The sequence below is a fragment of the Asparagus officinalis genome, chromosome 9, assembly GCF_001876935.1.
Source record: "Asparagus officinalis chromosome 9, Aspof.V1, whole genome shotgun sequence".
Taxonomy (NCBI): Eukaryota; Viridiplantae; Streptophyta; class Magnoliopsida; order Asparagales; family Asparagaceae; genus Asparagus; species Asparagus officinalis.
In genome coordinates, this window is record NC_033802.1 from 9810226 (window position 1) to 9828339 (window position 18114).

Sequence of the window (18114 nt, forward strand, 5' to 3'; positions counted from 1 at the left end):
CAAAGCTTATTTGGTGATTTTCATTTAATTCATTGACCCAATAAATAAATAAATAACAAGTATGGGACCTCCTTGAAGGCACCAGGGAGTCAAGTGCAATTAAATGACGTGCTAGCTTGGTAAAGACTAGAGTTGAGTTCCAGACTGATTCAGAAAGATATTTCTGCATGTGTGCGTGCATGCATGCGTGCAGATGCGGGTGTGTCTGCTGTTAGGCGGGATTGACAGTAAAAGGAAAGCTATATAGTATACCAAAAGCAAATCAATTCATTCGGAACCTGAAAAAAATAATCTCAAAGTAGGAACATCCAAAATTGATCTTTTGGCCTATTCTTATGTAGGAGTCCTATATACACTTGTTGTTCCCGCTCATAGAATTTCCTATAAACCTTACATATGCTTCCTCACGAGAAGTAAAGATGCCTCAATATGCACTTGTATAACAGAACAGTATCAGTCAGTCATCCATGCAAATGTCGTGCAAATGAAACTTTCAGTTGCAAAATCCACTACCTTTTCTCAAGAGTGGACCATCCTCCACCATCTCTGGGTGAGTGCGTGTGATGGACCATCCTCCAACATCCAAAATTGACCTTTGGCCTATTCTTATGTAAGAAAATCCTGTATACATGTACTGTTCCCGCTCATAGAATTTCCTACAAACTCTACATATGCCTCATGCCTCCACATAAGTGAAGACACCTGCATTTGCATTTGCATAACAGAATATAATATCAGTCATTCATCTATGCAATATGTCTTGCAAATGAAAATTTCAGTTGCAAAATCCGTCATCTTTTCTCAAGAGTAGATCATCCTCCATCGATCTCGCAGTTTTTTTTTCTATATGGAAAGAATTGGGAGCATTTTCCATTTCTTTCCTTTTTTTTGGGTGGTGTTTTTTTTTTTTTTATATCTACATGTTGGATAACCTCCAATGAACTAGCTTTTGAGCAACATTTAAAAAAGTTAGCATTTCCTAACTTTTGAAAAGCTCAACTTACCAACACTTGAATAAGCTAGGTTTGACAACATAAATGACTATTCTATCCATATTATTTTATAAAATTCCTACTTCACCTCTCATTTAATAGTCTCACCAACCCTAACTCCCTCCCTCTCTCTATCCCCCTCTCATTTCCTCTCAAGAACTTTAGCTGTTCCGTTTTTGTCATTTCTACCCAGACACAGCTTATCAATGACATCTTACCAAACATGTAACTGACTTATCAACTCAGCTTTACCAAACAGGCAGCCGGCTTTTGCTGTAAAAGCCAAAAGCTAACATAGCTTAAAGCTTATTAAATATGCCCCCCGAAAGGAATCCTCAAAAACTACAATCCTCAGAATACATTATTGACAAGTGGTTGCATAAAAGAAATGAAATTTTGGGAGGTTAATAAAGATGAAGAGATAAGGAATCTGTTCAAAAATAATTTCAAGGGTTAATATTTTAAGAGAAAACTTAAAACCAAGTTTCTTTTATAATGCCTACAAGATATTATACATGTGTATTGCCTACACGTCCTGGCCGTATAATGTCACACTTCCTCTCGAATTTATGTTGTCAATTCATCATGTATTTGTTAATGCTCTCTGAATGCTTGTGTTTATGCATCAAAACGCAAATCAATCAAATTTCTAATGAACTTTTTCAATTGAAATGCGTTTGAATTGTTTAGAGCGAATTTGGAGGGAAGTTTCTAGTTAGAAGAAAAATAAATTATACAAGTAACATAATGAGAATCATTCAAAAGAGAATAATGTGAGAACTGAACAAGAGATACTTCAAGGAAAACAAAAGCAACAGTATCCCAAATAATATATAGTAAATTGGTGCTGCTAAGTGAAGACACATTTGTATGTCATTAATAAAAAGCTTAAATAATCAAATAAAATGGGAATGATCCGGGTTAGCCATCAACTAGCTTTCAGCAAACAAAATTAAAAAGATCATCAGCAGAACCAAAAAGATTCTTCAGCAAAGAAACATGTATATAATATTTATATGCATGTGGCTAAATATATAAGTTGGTCCGAGTTTGGCAAAAGAAGCACCAGTCTCGATGCAGGATATTTGTCAATTCATGTAACACACTTCTAAATGTAACATAGCTGCATGACATTTAATAGGTATATAAGAAAAAAAAAAAGAACCAGAGAATCAACATATCTGCACAAAGTACTTGGTAGGCAGACAATATCAATACTAGCACCTGGTAGGCAGACCAAAATAATACTATTATAACAACATTTATAGTTTCTATCAGAAAAAAGTTCATCACTTACAACAGTTGATCCTCTCATCTTTTCCTGTTCTTTTGCTCTTTTCATTCTCTCTCTTTCAGCACGCTGAAAAGCTGGAGGCTCAGCACCTCCCTCTAGTCCTCCTGATATTTCGTTGAACTGCATGAATCAGAGACAAGCAATATTAATATAAATGATGGGACAAGGATTCACTTGAATAAAGGGGAAAAAACAAAAAAGAAAAAAACAAGAAGGAATTACTTCTTCAAAACATTTTTTGCAGAGTCCATGAGCAAAATGAGGCACCCCTTCATCCTTATGTTTACACAGAACCTGTCCAGGTCTAGGCAATTGGCTTTGTACAGACTCCTCATTAAATTCGCATGCTCTCCTTTCAAACTCTTCAATCTACAAGCAAACGAGAATATATGCAAGAACTTGAATATTACCATACAAAGAGATAACATCTCATTTTCGGGAAAGATAAAGAACATCTGTACATTATTGGCCGAAGAACTGCAAGTCATTTAATAAATGTAATAGAGGATAAGTTCCCTACTACATACATATTTATTTAAAGAAAGAAACAATTGCTAAATGAGTTTCTCAGCTGGTTTTAGGCTAGGATCTCCTAAGTGTTTCTTAATACAGGTTTTGATAACATTTGTCAAGACAATTTACGTAAATTCATGTGCTCCCAATGAGGAACGGCACTTTCATGCACATACATGTATAACTGGAAAATCATAGACGAGAGTGATTTACCACGAAACATAATAGCATAATGCAGAGACTTGAGAAGATGTAGATAATCGTAAAATCATGGTCATTTGGATGAACATCAAGAATGTATGAGCAGATGAATCTATGAGTAGCTTTATGTGAGATACACCCAGGTCAATCTTAAAATCTACAGCATGATATTTAAAGTTTATGCTAAAGCTATGTTTAATATAATAGACTTGCAATGACTTCTTGTTTCTATAAATGATTTAAGATTCAAATATCATAAGTAACAACATAAAAAAACTGTGAATTGGTAATACGTACTTGAAAATTTTAACAATCACCAAAAGTATGGAATTAAAAAACAAGCATACACTAGTCAGAAAGGATTACATCGTTTCACATTAACTGGCGCTATGTTGCACTCACAAAGTGGCAGGGATACAGATAGAACAAAATCTAGGTACAATTATGTAATAACATGGATTTTTATTTATAGCTATTATAGCTGATAAATTACGTGATCTTGCAATAATTATTTGCAAACATGGAAAAGATGAAGGGTTTTATGCAAAAGTCATGGACACGTCTCATGGACAGAAAAGGAGCTGAGGTTGCATTGTATTACAGAGGAGAGGGACACAAGTCCAATGAATTAAGGATGCGATGGATAAGATTAGGTGGAGGTGACATTTTATGACGAAAAGGAAGGGACGTGTATTAGCTAGTAGAAGGTAGAGGGGTAATTAAATACCCTCCCCCGCTCATTCCCTTGTCCTGTCCCCTCTACCTGCACAGAACCAGCAAGCAAATACCAGAAAAATAGAGATGAAAAAGAGAATAATAAAAGAGAGAATAAAAGAAGAGAAGGCAACAAAGGAATCATGCTGCAGCAAGAATAAAGAGAAAGAGAAGGGAAGCAAGAGAAAAATAGAACAATAAAAGACGACAAGGAGAAATAGGCGATCCTAAACTAAAACTTTTGATTCTAGACTAGATAAATGTCATGTTTTCAATTATTAATTTCAAGATATTTGGATTGCTGATGTTAAGACAATTGAGAAGGAGAGGATATAATTACTTATATGCAAAGATTTAGGGATGGAGATTAAAGTTTGATATTCATATATATCTGACCAGGAAACTGCAGTAGGAGTTCAAAGTAACCTTTGACGAGCCATGAGAAACTTGGATTGCAAAAGATTTGTAAGTGGAGTTTACATATTTTTCTTAGTTTTTTCCACATGAAAAGTTTTACATTTTATTGTTATACAAGCATGGATATTATTTTAAAAGATATCCATTGTGTGTTGATTCTGGTATATCTTGGCATTTTGGAATTTGTATTTGCCTTAACAGGCTGTACATATGACATGGATTTTACTAAATGATATTTGAACCACAGTTAAATCATGTGTTGCATTGTTTGTGGTTAATGGTGTACACCAATAAATTAAGCAAGTACCAAGCTTATCAAAGGTGTCAAATGTTATGACAGAGTGTTGACATAAATAGTCAAACAGTCCGAACCAGGCAACATGGGAGGCAATCTGGTTGTGTTATGTAACAACCAGAGAGCCGCAACAAAACAGCCTTTTTAGGAAGATTGCCATTGTGGGCAGTCTAGTTGTCAAGATAGGGTGTGACATTGCTAAATATCTACGGATAAAAATGGTTTTAAAGATATTGCATATTTATGAGACACTCGTCGATTGAATGGTAACTATCATGTGCAAAGTTTTAGTTACATAAATTATGGATTATGTAACCCTTACTGAGTGAGCATATGCAAAGCTCACCCCACTCTCCAGTTTAGCGTGGCTGGAGATCTCAAGTCCAAGGAGGTTTAAAGACAAGAATTAGATCATTGAATACAATCTATCTTTTAGGTTGTATTTTGGTTATGGAATGGTCTCTCAAAGAATTTTTTTTTTTGTAATATATATGTATGAATGATTTTTAGCTTATACTAGGGTACTTTAGAAATGATACGCGCTGTAGATTCAGTGATGTACATATGTTATGATCAGTCAAATGGATATATAGAGTCAGGATATAAGTTTAGAATATGGAACATCAAAGTTTCATGGATCAAATTGTTGGGACCTTGTCCATCCAATCGACTCGGTTTGGCAAATAAAAAGCATGCATATGAATTTAACGCGTTTCGAGTTGAAATGTGTAGGTGATAGTTGAAAAATGACCAAATAAATGTGCATCTAAAGTTTCATATTCATACGAGGTCATATGTGAAGGTTATGGATCGAAAGAACAATTCAAAAGTACAACAACAGTTTCATGCACTTGTAAGTCGGCTCTGGTGATCATGAAAGTCGACTTTTATATCCAAAGCATAGTCTACAATTTCAGCATCAGCAAAAGTCGGCTTAGGGATCAGGTAAAGTCGGTTTTTCCTTGTAAAGTTGCCTTCGATGACAGTAAAGTCAGTTATGAAAATAAGATATTAAAAGCTGAATTCTGGATTGAACAATCAACGTCGGCTTTGGCTACTGTAAAGCCGGCTTCGGACAAAAGTCTGAAACGCGATTCTGGATGAAGCAATGGAAACACGGCTTAGGCTTTTTCAAAGCTGGCTTTGGCGAACTGGACAGACAGGAGTTGCTTCTTAATCTGAATTTGTAGGATGTAAATTCAATCATTTATTTGAATCTCTTTATAAGAACTTCAAAGGTTATTTTCCTAATTATAAGAGTCTAATTGGTGAGATTATATACAGAGATAGAGAAAAGATATTATTTGGGAGATTAGAGAGCTTTATTGAAAAAGATAAAAGGAGAGACTATTTTAGGGTTTGAAGGAGATCTTGTTTACTACTGCCTCTCGGAGCTTTGTTTGCATCCTCGGAGCAAGCTACATCATTGGATTGTGTTCTTCGTGGGATGCAACCAGCCCTGGCATCATCATTCTTCCAAATCTTCGCTACAAATCTTTTGAAGAACGATTTGATCAAAAAAAGGCTGTAAAATCTTTCTAGTTGTGCTTAATTGATATTAGTTTTGATAAAACACTTTTTATTACGGTCGTATTATCGGTTTTATTTAGACGGCGGACTCAAGCCAAGGTTGATAGATGAAGAAGGTTGACGACGATACTCAAGCCGGGGTAAACTGAGGAAGAGGGTTACTAGCCGGACCATGTTTTACACTGTTATGATAGATTGTTGGCAAAGACAACTAGATTAGGATTAGTCTAGGGTGTGGTCTCGTATTGCCTACCGGATTGGGTCTGTGATCCAGGTGATAATTATCATATACTGTGGAAACCCCCTCCGAATAAGGAAGAAAGAGTGGATGTAGGATTTCTACCCAAACCACTTAAAATACTCGTGTATGTGATTGTTCTATGGTTGTTCTTTATATTTTGTTTAATTTGCAATAATATCTGTAATATTTTAATATTTTTATTTCTTAATAAAGAGTAGTAATCATATTCAACCCCTTTCTAGGCTTGCATCTAGATCCTAACACAAATATCTAGATTTATATATGTTTTTCGGAAGTGGATTTAAGCTTCACGAATTTCCTTAGTAAGGGATTTGTGGCTGGCTATCATGAGTCTCAATTTATATTTGATCATATGATAACATTTGTATAGGCTCGGGCATGACAAATAATGTTTGTTCTGAAAAGTACCCTAGGTTCATACAGGAGTGTTTCTTGCCATGAATAGCTTAATCATTGACTGCGTATATGTCAGCTTAACTATCCTTGTAATTTTGACTACTTAAGCACTAGGTATAAAAAGTATAAAAGTTACACCGATGACAACAAGGTATAAAATGTTACTTTTTGTGACAATAAGGCTACCCTTGTGTGCAAAAAATTAAGTGATCTTTGCGTAAATACCCCTTAGACCTTCCCTATTTACAACAGCCCCCAAAAAAAAAAAAAAATTTCTTCTCTATCATTCTCCCTCCCAATCCTCTCCCTCCCCCAAACTCCTCACCCTCACCACTTCCTCTCCCTCCTCCAATCTTACCCCTCTTTTCAACTTCTTCAACCTCTCCTCTCCTTTGTTTCAGATAGAGCGTTTGATGTTGGGACCAAGAGAGAAAGAGAACGATGTTGGGTTTTGAGGATTGGAGGGTGGAAAGGGAGTCAGCGGAACCAGAGAATGAGGTGGGTGAGATGGAATAGGAGAGAGGGCGATAAGGAGGGATGGGGAAGAGAGGGTGTTTTTTCGCAAATATCAAGATGTGAAATTTGTAAATATGGGAGGTTTGAGGGCATCTATATGCAAAAATCTCTTCATTTGTGCTTGAAATTCGTTGTCAGTGACCGTAGTAGCTTTTTGTCACAGTTTGTCAACAGTTTATATCTTGTTGTTACATCACTTTTTATACCTAGTAGGTAAAGGGGTACTTTTATGCCAATTTAATAATTTAGATTGCTTGTAAAAGATATTATGAGGAAGCACAGGGGAAAAAATTATTACTTCAAGCTATATTACATGGTGATGGTATGAGTGCGAGTGCAAGAACGGGGGACAACAAATTTGTAAAGATAGGATACAGGGACACATCTACATATATACGTAATAAAACTAACAATTTACAGGGGATCGATTTGTTTTTTCATTCGCATGTTATGAAAACTAAAATCCTATAACATATTTATGTTTCATTAATTAAGTAGATTATAAAATTGGAAAAAGACTTGTTTTTCAACTAGATGCCTAAAAATCCTTTAAAATCATTCTTCAGAACTGGGAATGGGCTGAAAAAAAAAATCTAGCACTTGTCCAGCGAGTTGCAAACAGTGGACATAAAATGCATGATGTACGTCCAAGAAGTGAATGAAGAGTGTAAACTAAAACATGTATTGTTTACTTGATTACACATTCACATTATGCATATTCAAGGTGTGTTCAAGGAGCGTCCAAAGAGCATCGAGGTCATACACATATTAGACATGGGTACAGATGCCCAGACGAGGTACTGAGGTAACTTAAGAGTTCAACTAATCTTGTGATTCTATATTCCCAAAATATTCATAATTTCTCCATAACAAGAGAAATTAGATAATTACGTCTACAAGTTAAAATGAATTATGAAGCATGAACATACTATCATTATCTTTTATCATGTGTGAATGCTACTTTATCATGTGTGAATGCTACTGACATCATAACCTAAAATTAACAACTTTATTCATCATCAACAAAAAAAAGGCTTTATCCCAAAAGTTTTAGGGATATTAACAAAGCACGCTTCTATTTAAAAATATCGTCTTAAAAGGAGAAGCTTACAGTCAAGCCACCAGACTCTGTATTTTCAAACTCAATCAATCGTTTTGTCAATGTTGCTTCGCAGACACGTACAACAGTTACCTGTAAAGAAAAAAGAAAGAAAAAGAAATGTGCATTGCAATAATTAATAAATAAGCCCTACTGGCTAACTAAGTCATTGATATACATTAGAGGTTAGTAAACAAAATAAAGTAACCACAGATAAACATGACAACTTCTAACGGCAAGAAATCTCAAGATCAAAATGATTGGACATTCACACTAATATGCCATAAGGTCGCGAAATTGATGAGCACAAAGTATTTATCAGTTAATTAAAGACAGGAAACACTACGCCTAACAAAAATATGAGTATCTAGAAACTAGAAGGACGCGTTCATTGCTCTGCATATCTTCTTCTGTATGTGAATAACAATATGTCCTAAGGACAAAAAAGAAAAAAGAAAAATAAACTATAGTGACCCAAATTCAATATTCATATATAAAGATCAAGTGCAACCTAGAATTTTAGGAGATAGATGGCAGCTTAATCTAGCCTACAGAGTTACAAAACAGCACAGGAGGAACTTATGATACTAAGAAATTGAAAATTAATACCTAATAATAAAACTGAAAATCAGTTTCTATCTGACACCAAGTTTCTGCATATATACTTCACATGCCAAAACTTACAATCAAATATATTTTGCTTACAAAGGAACTTGCCAAATAAAGGTATCTGACTGTCACTTACAACATCTGATTTGGTGCAATTGAGACCATGAGAAAGAGCAGATATGTATATTGCTGCGCCACATAAGCCACTAGGTTTTCTCCCTGTCTACACTCAATAACAAACAACAAGACTCAGCCATGTGATAAAAGCAGAGAGCTCAAGATTTACACCGTAACGACATGGTTTAAACAGAAAAGAGCCAAGCAAGAGAAAAGGATAAAATGGAGAGTTGCCTGTATCCAGTCTCGCTTCATGCTAGCTACAATTTGCAGTGCAGTTCGAACAACATCTTTCTTACTTCCTTGGCACACTAAACCTACAGTAGAGACCAATTCTATCTGTTATTAGATCAATCGGTTGACTCAACATTGTGTGCATGTAATGGAAATCTGAACACATAGATAATCAACCCATACTATAAGAATTTCCATTAATGCATACTGCCAAAACAATCCTCTAAAATAAATAAAAACAGATCCCTTAACTTTATAAAAAATAACACACTATAACTTTTTTCTTTCTCGTCTTGGATTAGTCCCTGAGTTTGATAAAGACAAGTGACATATCACAAGGGGTGAAATAGTGAAGTCTGTTACTTACTATCCACAAAGCGATGAATGAAAAGACTGGGATCTACAATTCCTTGAACAATTGGATGATCTGCAAGCCTAAGTGTTTCACAGAGCTGCAAAAAAACAGCACCTAGCACATAACTGAAAGAAGTTTCAGATGAATATGTTGCAAAAAAATAATAACATTATTAATTTTGCATATTCAGTGGGAAGCAAGGATTCAATTCATACACGCTTATCATTAAGTGTACAGAGAAGTCGATGAGAAGATATGGCTTCTTCTTATCCCTGCAATCAACATGAGAATGTACTGTCAGTTCTTCGGTAAAACATATCCCAATATATGCAATTCCTAATGAACAAGCTATCAAAAAGTCTGCAGCCAAACATGAAAAAAGTTGGTCTAAGCAACTAAACATAGGATTCAGGTTTACAAGTAAAATGATATTTTTAACTGTCTCCTTGAATGTTTACAAGTAGGTAGAACCCACACCACACATTCTAACCCAGCTAAATATCCGCACTGAATTGTACCCAAACAAACATTCTCCTACAGGTACCATTTGCTGCTTTGGAACCTTCTAGATCACCTCCTCCACCCCGCCCCAGCTCAAGAAAGGGGCACAGGATTATGGTACATATTGTGCTACCCCAAACATGGTGGGTTCAAAATGCAGATCCCTAAAATTGACAACCACATGAAGATAAAAGAATGATGACCATAAATGAATGGGCAAAAAAATTTACTAGATCCACGTGAGAAAATGATTTATTAACGAATTATTACAAGGATATTTGACGTATGTGGGTGCTGGTTACACATGCACATGTATACACAAGCATGATACAAACTCCATACCATGTCCTACTCAACATATCACAACTCATTCATTTACCCAATTACAAAATGATCGCTTCCAGGAACCAGCTAATGATGTCTTTGCCTCTTTGAATTGTGGCAGAGTTTAAAGAGGTTGCAAAGATGTCTGAAGTTTCAAAGGAACATCCTTGGGGAATTTCGTCACAAACTACATATTTGTACTATCAATGTTATTATAATATGCCAACACAACCTTTTTAATTTTGCAAACCAAACTTCACTATCTCATGAATTTTTTGTGCACCTCATGCGAGTACAACTATATTATGCATTCATTTTATGAGTTACAAGATTTCCTGTATATTAGATCACACTCACAGCTGATGTAAACATCACCCTCTTGGCTGCGCAGTCAGGCACCAGATTTTCCCCACAAATGTGAGATATCAAATATCCTAAATCCTATTTTATGTATATCTAAGTTTGCAGCTTTATACTACTAAAAAAGCAAACTGAATTTTTAATAAAGTATCTTCACTCAAAAGGAAAATATCAAAAGCTTGTTCTCCACACATAAACACCAAAGATTCTAGAAGAACATATTGTACTTTCGAGCATTCCATAGCCAACCTATGTTTTGTAACCATGAGCTCTCTTAGTAAGATATATTCAGTTGATGACATTAATGTGATGATGACCACTATTACATAATTATATTTCTGGGCTCTCTGCATATATACCCTTAAAGTTGCACTTTTTTCTTACTTTCTCCTCAAAAAGTACTTCTGTCCCCTTCAAAGCATATAAAACTCGAATCAATATTAATACAGTTAGCATCAGTCAACATCCTTAGTAAGATTTGGATTAGCTCTAGTTTATCATTAAGAATTGGATTAGCTCTAGTCTAATATCAGCTAAATATTAAAACACTATTTTTATTCTTCAAAAGTGTGGATATCTAGCATTATACAAGAACATATATGATATAACAGTTAAAATCTTCATCAACAAGCTCCATTGTGATATAGCTCTTTTCGGTTTATGAATGAAATGCAGGATTACAGAGTCGTTAAGTACACTTCAATAGTAATCAACATCCTCATATTTAGCATTTTAATGTCACGTTACTCCCGCCTATGATGGGTCTCTCTCTAAAAAGCCAAGGCTCCACTTTCACTATTTCTATTATACAAGTAATAATTTTAAGAGAAAAATGCTTCCAAGCCCTTTGTAAAAACCAAACTATGACCAAACCCTTGACTTTTTCTCCATGTGACTTCACCCTGACCCAACTTCTATGAAAAGCCCACTTCATGTTGCCACCTCATGAGAGAGAAACCACCTTTTTTATCCTCAAACTATCATCACCCTCAACCTTTCATCTTTCTTTTTTACTCATGAATCCATGTATAGTGTTTCCTCCTTTTTCTTCTCAACCATTAACTCTTTCACCACTACCTTCTCAATCATTATCTTGTTCATCACCATGATCTCTCCTCCGCCATCTTTCCTTTCCTCAAGCATCTCTCCTTCCATAGCCACCGCTGCATCACTCAAAGACCGTTTCTTTTGGCTAAAACATCCATTTTCTAAAGTCGCATTGAAGTTAACTAATGCTTAAAATTAATACTTAACAAGTAAAGTTAACACTTAAAATCTAAAATTAATACTTGACAACTAAAACTAACACTTAACAGCTAAAGTTAACAAATAACATTTTTTGCCGCCGCAACCTCTCCTCCGTCATTTTTCCTCTTTCCTCAACTATATCACTTCTTTCTTCTTCCGACACCGCCACAACTTCCTTAAAAAAAGAGACGGACAAGAAAAGAGGAAAGATGTGGAGAAACCATAGCAGCCAAAAAAGCTTAATTATTAGTTCACATTAACCGTCACTTGTTAACTTTAAAGCTTATCTATTACCTTCAAAACTTACATGTTAATTTTAAAGCTTACATGTTAACTTTATGGTTCCAATGTTAACTTTAGTTGTTAAAGCTTCAACATTACTTTAGACAATGGATGTTTTAGCAAAAGAAGATAGTCTTTGAGTGACGCAGCGATAGTAGTGGAAGGAGGAGAGATGGTTGACAAAAAATAAAAAATGACAAAGGAGAGACAATGGTGGCAAAAAATTTCAAGTGTTAACTTTAACTGTTAAGTGTTAATTTTAGTTAAGTGTTTAGTTTAGTTGTTAAGTGTCAAGTTAAGTTGTTAAGTGTTAATCTTTAAGCATTTGTTGTTAACTTCGATGTGCCATTAGGAAATATATGTTTTAGCAAAAGGAGACGGCTTTCGAGTGATACAACAACAATTATGAGAGGAGAAGATATGACTGAGGAAAGAGGGAAAATGATGGAGAGGATACAACGGTTAAAAATAATGATTGAGAAATGACAAGAAGAAAGAGGAAGGATGCAACAGAAAAGGTGGTGGAAATAGCTGAGAAGGAGAAGGAAGAAATGTTATTCATAGATTCATGAGGGGAAAAAAAAGAAAGACGATGGGAGGATGGTAGGTGCGGAAGGGAGAAGGTCAAATGGATGAGAAGAGACGAAAATGAAGTTGAGATGGGAAGAGAGGAGAACAATGAAGTTGGCTTGGAGTAGAGAGGAGAGAGAGGAGAATGGGTAAGGAAGAGGGGAAGGTGGTGACGGTGGGAGGACGAGGTGGGGTGAAGGAAAAGGAAGGAAAGAGGAAATAGAACGGAGAAAAAAGATTAACATGAGGCGGGAAGGAGGAGAAAAGGAAGATAAGGATATTCTAGGGATAAGAAGGGGAAAAAAAGAGGGTGTAAGAGTAAAAGTTAGGGAAAAGGAATTGGACACATTTGACTTTAATCAAAGGGGTGATCATATTTTAGATTTTTCAAAAGGTCAGGAAACATTTTTCCTCAACTTTAAACTATTACAGACTCCTTTATCTAGAAGCACCGAATATTCACACCCATAAAATTTACTACTCATCTTTAAACACTGCTCATTTTATAATTGTTTTATAACTATAAAATTTACTCCTTTATCTAGAAGCACCGAACATTCACACCTATAAAAACATTGCTTACTTATAATTGTTTTATAACTATAAAATTTACCCTTCAGTTTCATACTTATTCCAGTATTCCACGGTTATATAAGAGTTTAGAACACTCCACCATTTTAACCCTCTTAGTATGACAAATGTTTGATTCTAATAATGAAAGTCAATACTACTAAGTATATCTTAACCGTTAATATGTGACTTGTGCTAATTCTTTTTACAATTTTACTAAGATTATGTTCCATCTATTCTCACTTCTACTAGTTCTAAATCTTTAACATCAAAGATTTTTTTACACCTTTCTACTTTCACAAATAATCATTAAATAGTCTCATGAAGTAATATTATATGTCTAGTATGTTAATCCATGACTAATGCAAAAACGAAATGACTTAAGAATTAAAATAGATCCTTGATATAAAGCTATGGCAATTAGGGGTGTTAACGGAGCAGATACGGCTCGGATATGACACTTACCATATCCATATCCGCTTACCCATCTCGGATACGGATACGGATATACGTCGGTAAGAAAAATTTATATCCATATCCACCAAAATCGGATACGGTTACGGATATAGATGCAGATAAATAAACGGATATGCATGCGGATACAAAAAGGATATGAGAAAACTAGATAATATTCAGAAAAATATAGTCATGTGATACAAAAAGAGTTCGTTAATATGTTCATTATGATTGAAAAGCTAAGATTAGACATCTTGATCATCAAAATTAACCACAAATCCATAATCTAAGAATCGAAACTATCGTAAGAGTATTACCAATATGTATTCGGATATTTTCGGATACGGATACAGATATTTCACTACAAAACCATATCCACAACCATATCCTACCGGTAATAGATTTGAGTAACCATATTCATATCCTAACAGATACGTTTACGGATATTTCCTCGGATACGGATACGGATACGGTTTGGCACCCCTAATGGCAATAGAAAATTCTTCTCTTCCTTATTTGTTCTCATTCGGATTATTGTTGTCTCATACATATCTCTAATCACATCAATATACTTACTGCATGTTTGTTTCTTATCTAAAATCCAACATATTGATATTATCTCCATCAACATAATTACCATTAGTCTTTTCTAGATCAATGAAAACCATGTGCATCTCCCTTCTATCTCCCTTGTCGCTCCATCAATCCTCTTAATATGTAACTAGAGGAAAATCCAAATGTGAATTTAATGGGAGCAAAAAAAAATGATGTGTTGATCTTAAATCAGAATCCAATTCTAGAGACTCCTTTATCGATCTAAATCCAAAATTTCTAATTGATCATATCATGGACCTTTTAACTTCAAGTACCTACAGTCGTTGTAGGCCTTCAAAGATCAAAATGGCAAGAAATCCTTAAAAAAGCACGAAAGGGGACTCAAAAACTCTACTTTCACATAAGCAAAAAAAATAGCTGAAAATGATTGCATAGTCTGAGATAAGGTAGGATGGACGAGTCGAGAAGTTAATCAAATCAACATCAATAAACAAGTAAATGAATAGAAGCGAGAGAAATGGAGGCTTGTTTGTTGCCTACTACTAGTAATATGAAAAAAAATAAGGAAAGACAGAGCGGATATAGGGTTTTAACATTTGAGGTAGTATACATCGTATCAAACTGGATAGTATTTAGGGAGAATATACAACTTAGTGTGTATATGTCTCTAAATCTGCATAGTTAGAATAGCTGGTGCTACAATACTTTTCTGAAGTGTGGGCTAAGTTAATGTTTTAAAAAGCCTCCGTCTAACCTGGCTAGGCGTATGCCTAAACATAAGCGGCACCTAGGCAGACTGTCTAGCGCCTAGCGCCTAGGGGAGAGTGTGGATTGCTTACGTAGACTACACCCTCTAATCGTGATTTCTTCTGTTGTAGCCTTCACGTCCTCTGACCTCCTCCAAACTCCTCTAGGCTCCAACTATGAACATCTCTACCTCCTCCGACCTTCAACCTCCACCACCACTTAAACAAGGAAAGAAATCCTTCTAGGCGTCATCCTGACATCAAAGCTTTCTATAACATTAGCATTTACTATCAATTATTATAATTAAAAATAAGAAAGAAAAATCGCCTAAGCCCCTACTAGGCTCCCGCCTAAGCGCCTAGGCGCTAGGCATCGGGTCAAACGCCTAGGCCGCCTAGAGCTTTTTATAACCTTGGCTAAGTTCAAATGCAAAATAGAGGAGGCATATTCAACTGGTTGTAAACAAGGCTGCTTAGGTTAAAGGTAACCAAATCCAGGCTACCAAGTTAAGTGTGGCAAGTTGACAATCACGACCAAGAACAGGTAAGCCCTTACCTAAACTTGCTAACTTTGGGCTAGGTTCGGGTCAGTTAATCAACCAGGATGTTCATCCCTAAGTTAATGCTAATGTCATATGTATATATGCTAATTTAGTATTCATTGAAAGATATGCATAAGCAAAATTATAGGTTTGGCGCGTACATATGGAGAAAGACTATGTTTTTAAATTCTTCATAAACTAATATTTAGAATAGAATCTATCTTAATTTAGCAAATAATGTAAGGTAGTTTAGAAAGTAATCATAAGTAAATAATTGATAAATGAAAAAGATCGATTCCTGATGGTCACTATCCATATATTAATTGTCAGTAGGGGAGAGTAGTAATAAAAATCAAGAGTAACATACAAATGAAATTGGGAAGGACATAGGACATAATAATATGAGAAAATAAAACAATGTTAATCGTGAAGCTTACTTTTAAAAGTTTTCATGTAAGTATTTGATTTTGAAACGAACAGATAATTGATTGATCAAATAAAAATTGGTCACTGTGGGTTCTCAAACATCTGATGTTTCTCATATCACTAGCAAACGTTACTTCGTAGGAAATGCAACGAAACACCCTTACTTTCATGCATTCCAAGTCTCTTGAATATGATGTGTCGATATGCGTTGTATACATAGCCACAAGGAAAGCATCATGAAAAAATTGTAATACTTCTTACCGGCAATGAATGTAGAGGCACGCAGCTGCAACTTGAGATGTCCTCCGACCTTTAGTGAAATTCCTATCCACTGCAATCTTGAAAATTAACACAATTTGGATCAGATTAATATGTTTGCTAGCTTGTCAATGACAAAAACAAGAAAGAAATCGTTTAAACGTGGCTTACTTCATAGAATCGCAGAGCTTCACCAACTGTGCCACCTCCACCGCTAATCTGCAGCACGCTCACAATGTTCTCAATCTCCTGTCTCCCTGAAGAAACGAATGATGTGCAGCAGTGTTAACAGATAAACCATAACACTTTTTCCACATAAATTAGTCAGTATAATGAACCCAGTATCCTAAATCAATGTGGATCATTTGCTTTGAAAATAGCTGCATAAATAAATAAAAAATCAAAAACAAGATAAAAACTAACGGAAACGATTCCACCAAAAGCCCGTACCTCTCTGTAATGTTCTCTCACGAGAAATACTGTAAGCATTATCAAAACTTCTCATCCTGCTCCCTGCGAACCTCGACTGTGATGGGGGGAAAATGCTTTTTATACAACATTTAAAAATAAGCATTCTTAAGAAGTAAAATTAGACTAAAACCCATATAAAAAATAACGAAAAATAAACAGACCTGGCCGTTTCCATCTTTTATGAAAGTGGGCTCATCAGTGTACATCTCCTGATCGATGACCCTTCCACACTGAGTACAGCAACTAAACCCCCAAACACGAGAAAAATTACAAAAGAGGAAGAAGTGCGCAAAATCTATACAAAATCTTGGATGAAAACAAAACTACTCACATGTAACCGTCGGGGTCGCGGACCGTAGGAAAATCCTCATCACAATGACTGCAGAGGCCCATCGTGTATCGCCGTAGAGTTTAGGGTTTGGGTCTGCCCGCAATCGATTTAGGGGGAAATTGGTGCAAAAAAGGGTTTTTTAGGGTTTTAAAGAGGAGCAAATATTCGGGCGTTTTCTCTGTCTAATAAGAATTGCTTGATCTCTCCCTCTCTCCTTCTCTCGTGTGATTGGACGAGCGATAGCGGGGAGAGAGAGGAAGAGGAGGAGGAGGAGGCGAGATGATGGGGCCCGGTTTCAGAGGGGTGGGGGGTTTTTAGGCTCGCGAATAGGCAGGATCTTAGGAGGGGGGGGGCGAGTGGAGGGGTGGTAGATATGCACTTAAAACCCCGAAACTTCATCTCATTTTAATTTGGCTAAATAGCACGTAAATACCTTATAGTTTTGACTTCCTTAGCACTTGTGGACAAATTTTCAAAACCAACCCATTTGATAAACTAATTGCAAAAAACGACCCGTTTCAGATTTATTTAGAGAAACCGACCTGGTTTCAGCACTGTCGCTGAAACCAGGTCGGTTTTTCTAAAAAACTTTACGAAACTTCACGGGAGTTCAACTCCCGTGAAGTTTTTTCTCATAACAAAACTTCACGGGAGTTGAACTCCCGTGAAGTTTTGGAAACTTTTTTTCAAAAACCGACCTGGTTTCAGCGCTGAGGCTGAAACCAGGTCGGTTTTTGCAAATAACACTGAAATGGGTCTTTTTTTGGGAATAGTTTATCAAATGGGTTGGTTTTGAAAATTTGTCCTAGCACTTGTATATCCTCAGTTATATTTTATAAAATTTATGTATGTTGAGTTGTTAAAAATTAGCATGGTAATACTCTCTATCTTGCAAATATAAAAAAAATTATCCGAAAGTTCTTATATGAT

At 35.6% G+C, this 18114-nt stretch overlaps 1 protein-coding gene across 2 annotated transcripts in view; it reads right to left on the reverse strand.

The window, feature by feature from the left end:
- LOC109823760 (transcription factor IIIB 60 kDa subunit) overlaps positions 1-17514 on the reverse strand; it is a 27027-nt gene extending 9513 nt beyond the window's left edge. The window contains exons 1-12 of one of the 2 annotated variants that reach the window (XM_020390130.1): positions 17185-17514; positions 17015-17096; positions 16833-16908; positions 16554-16639; positions 16386-16462; positions 9760-9816; positions 9557-9669; positions 9190-9272; positions 8975-9061; positions 8242-8322; positions 2509-2655; positions 2290-2406 (exon numbers count right to left, since the gene is read on the reverse strand). In XM_020390130.1, coding sequence (XP_020245719.1) covers positions 2290-2406; positions 2509-2655; positions 8242-8322; positions 8975-9061; positions 9190-9272; positions 9557-9669; positions 9760-9816; positions 16386-16462; positions 16554-16639; positions 16833-16908; positions 17015-17096; positions 17185-17246 — 1068 coding nt within the window. In that variant the 5' untranslated portion in view covers positions 17247-17514. Of the gene's footprint in view, positions 1-2289; positions 2407-2508; positions 2656-8241; positions 8323-8974; positions 9062-9189; positions 9273-9556; positions 9670-9759; positions 9817-16385; positions 16463-16553; positions 16640-16832; positions 16928-17014; positions 17097-17184 lie in introns of both variants that reach the window. The other variant, XM_020390131.1, reaches the window with a different exon arrangement.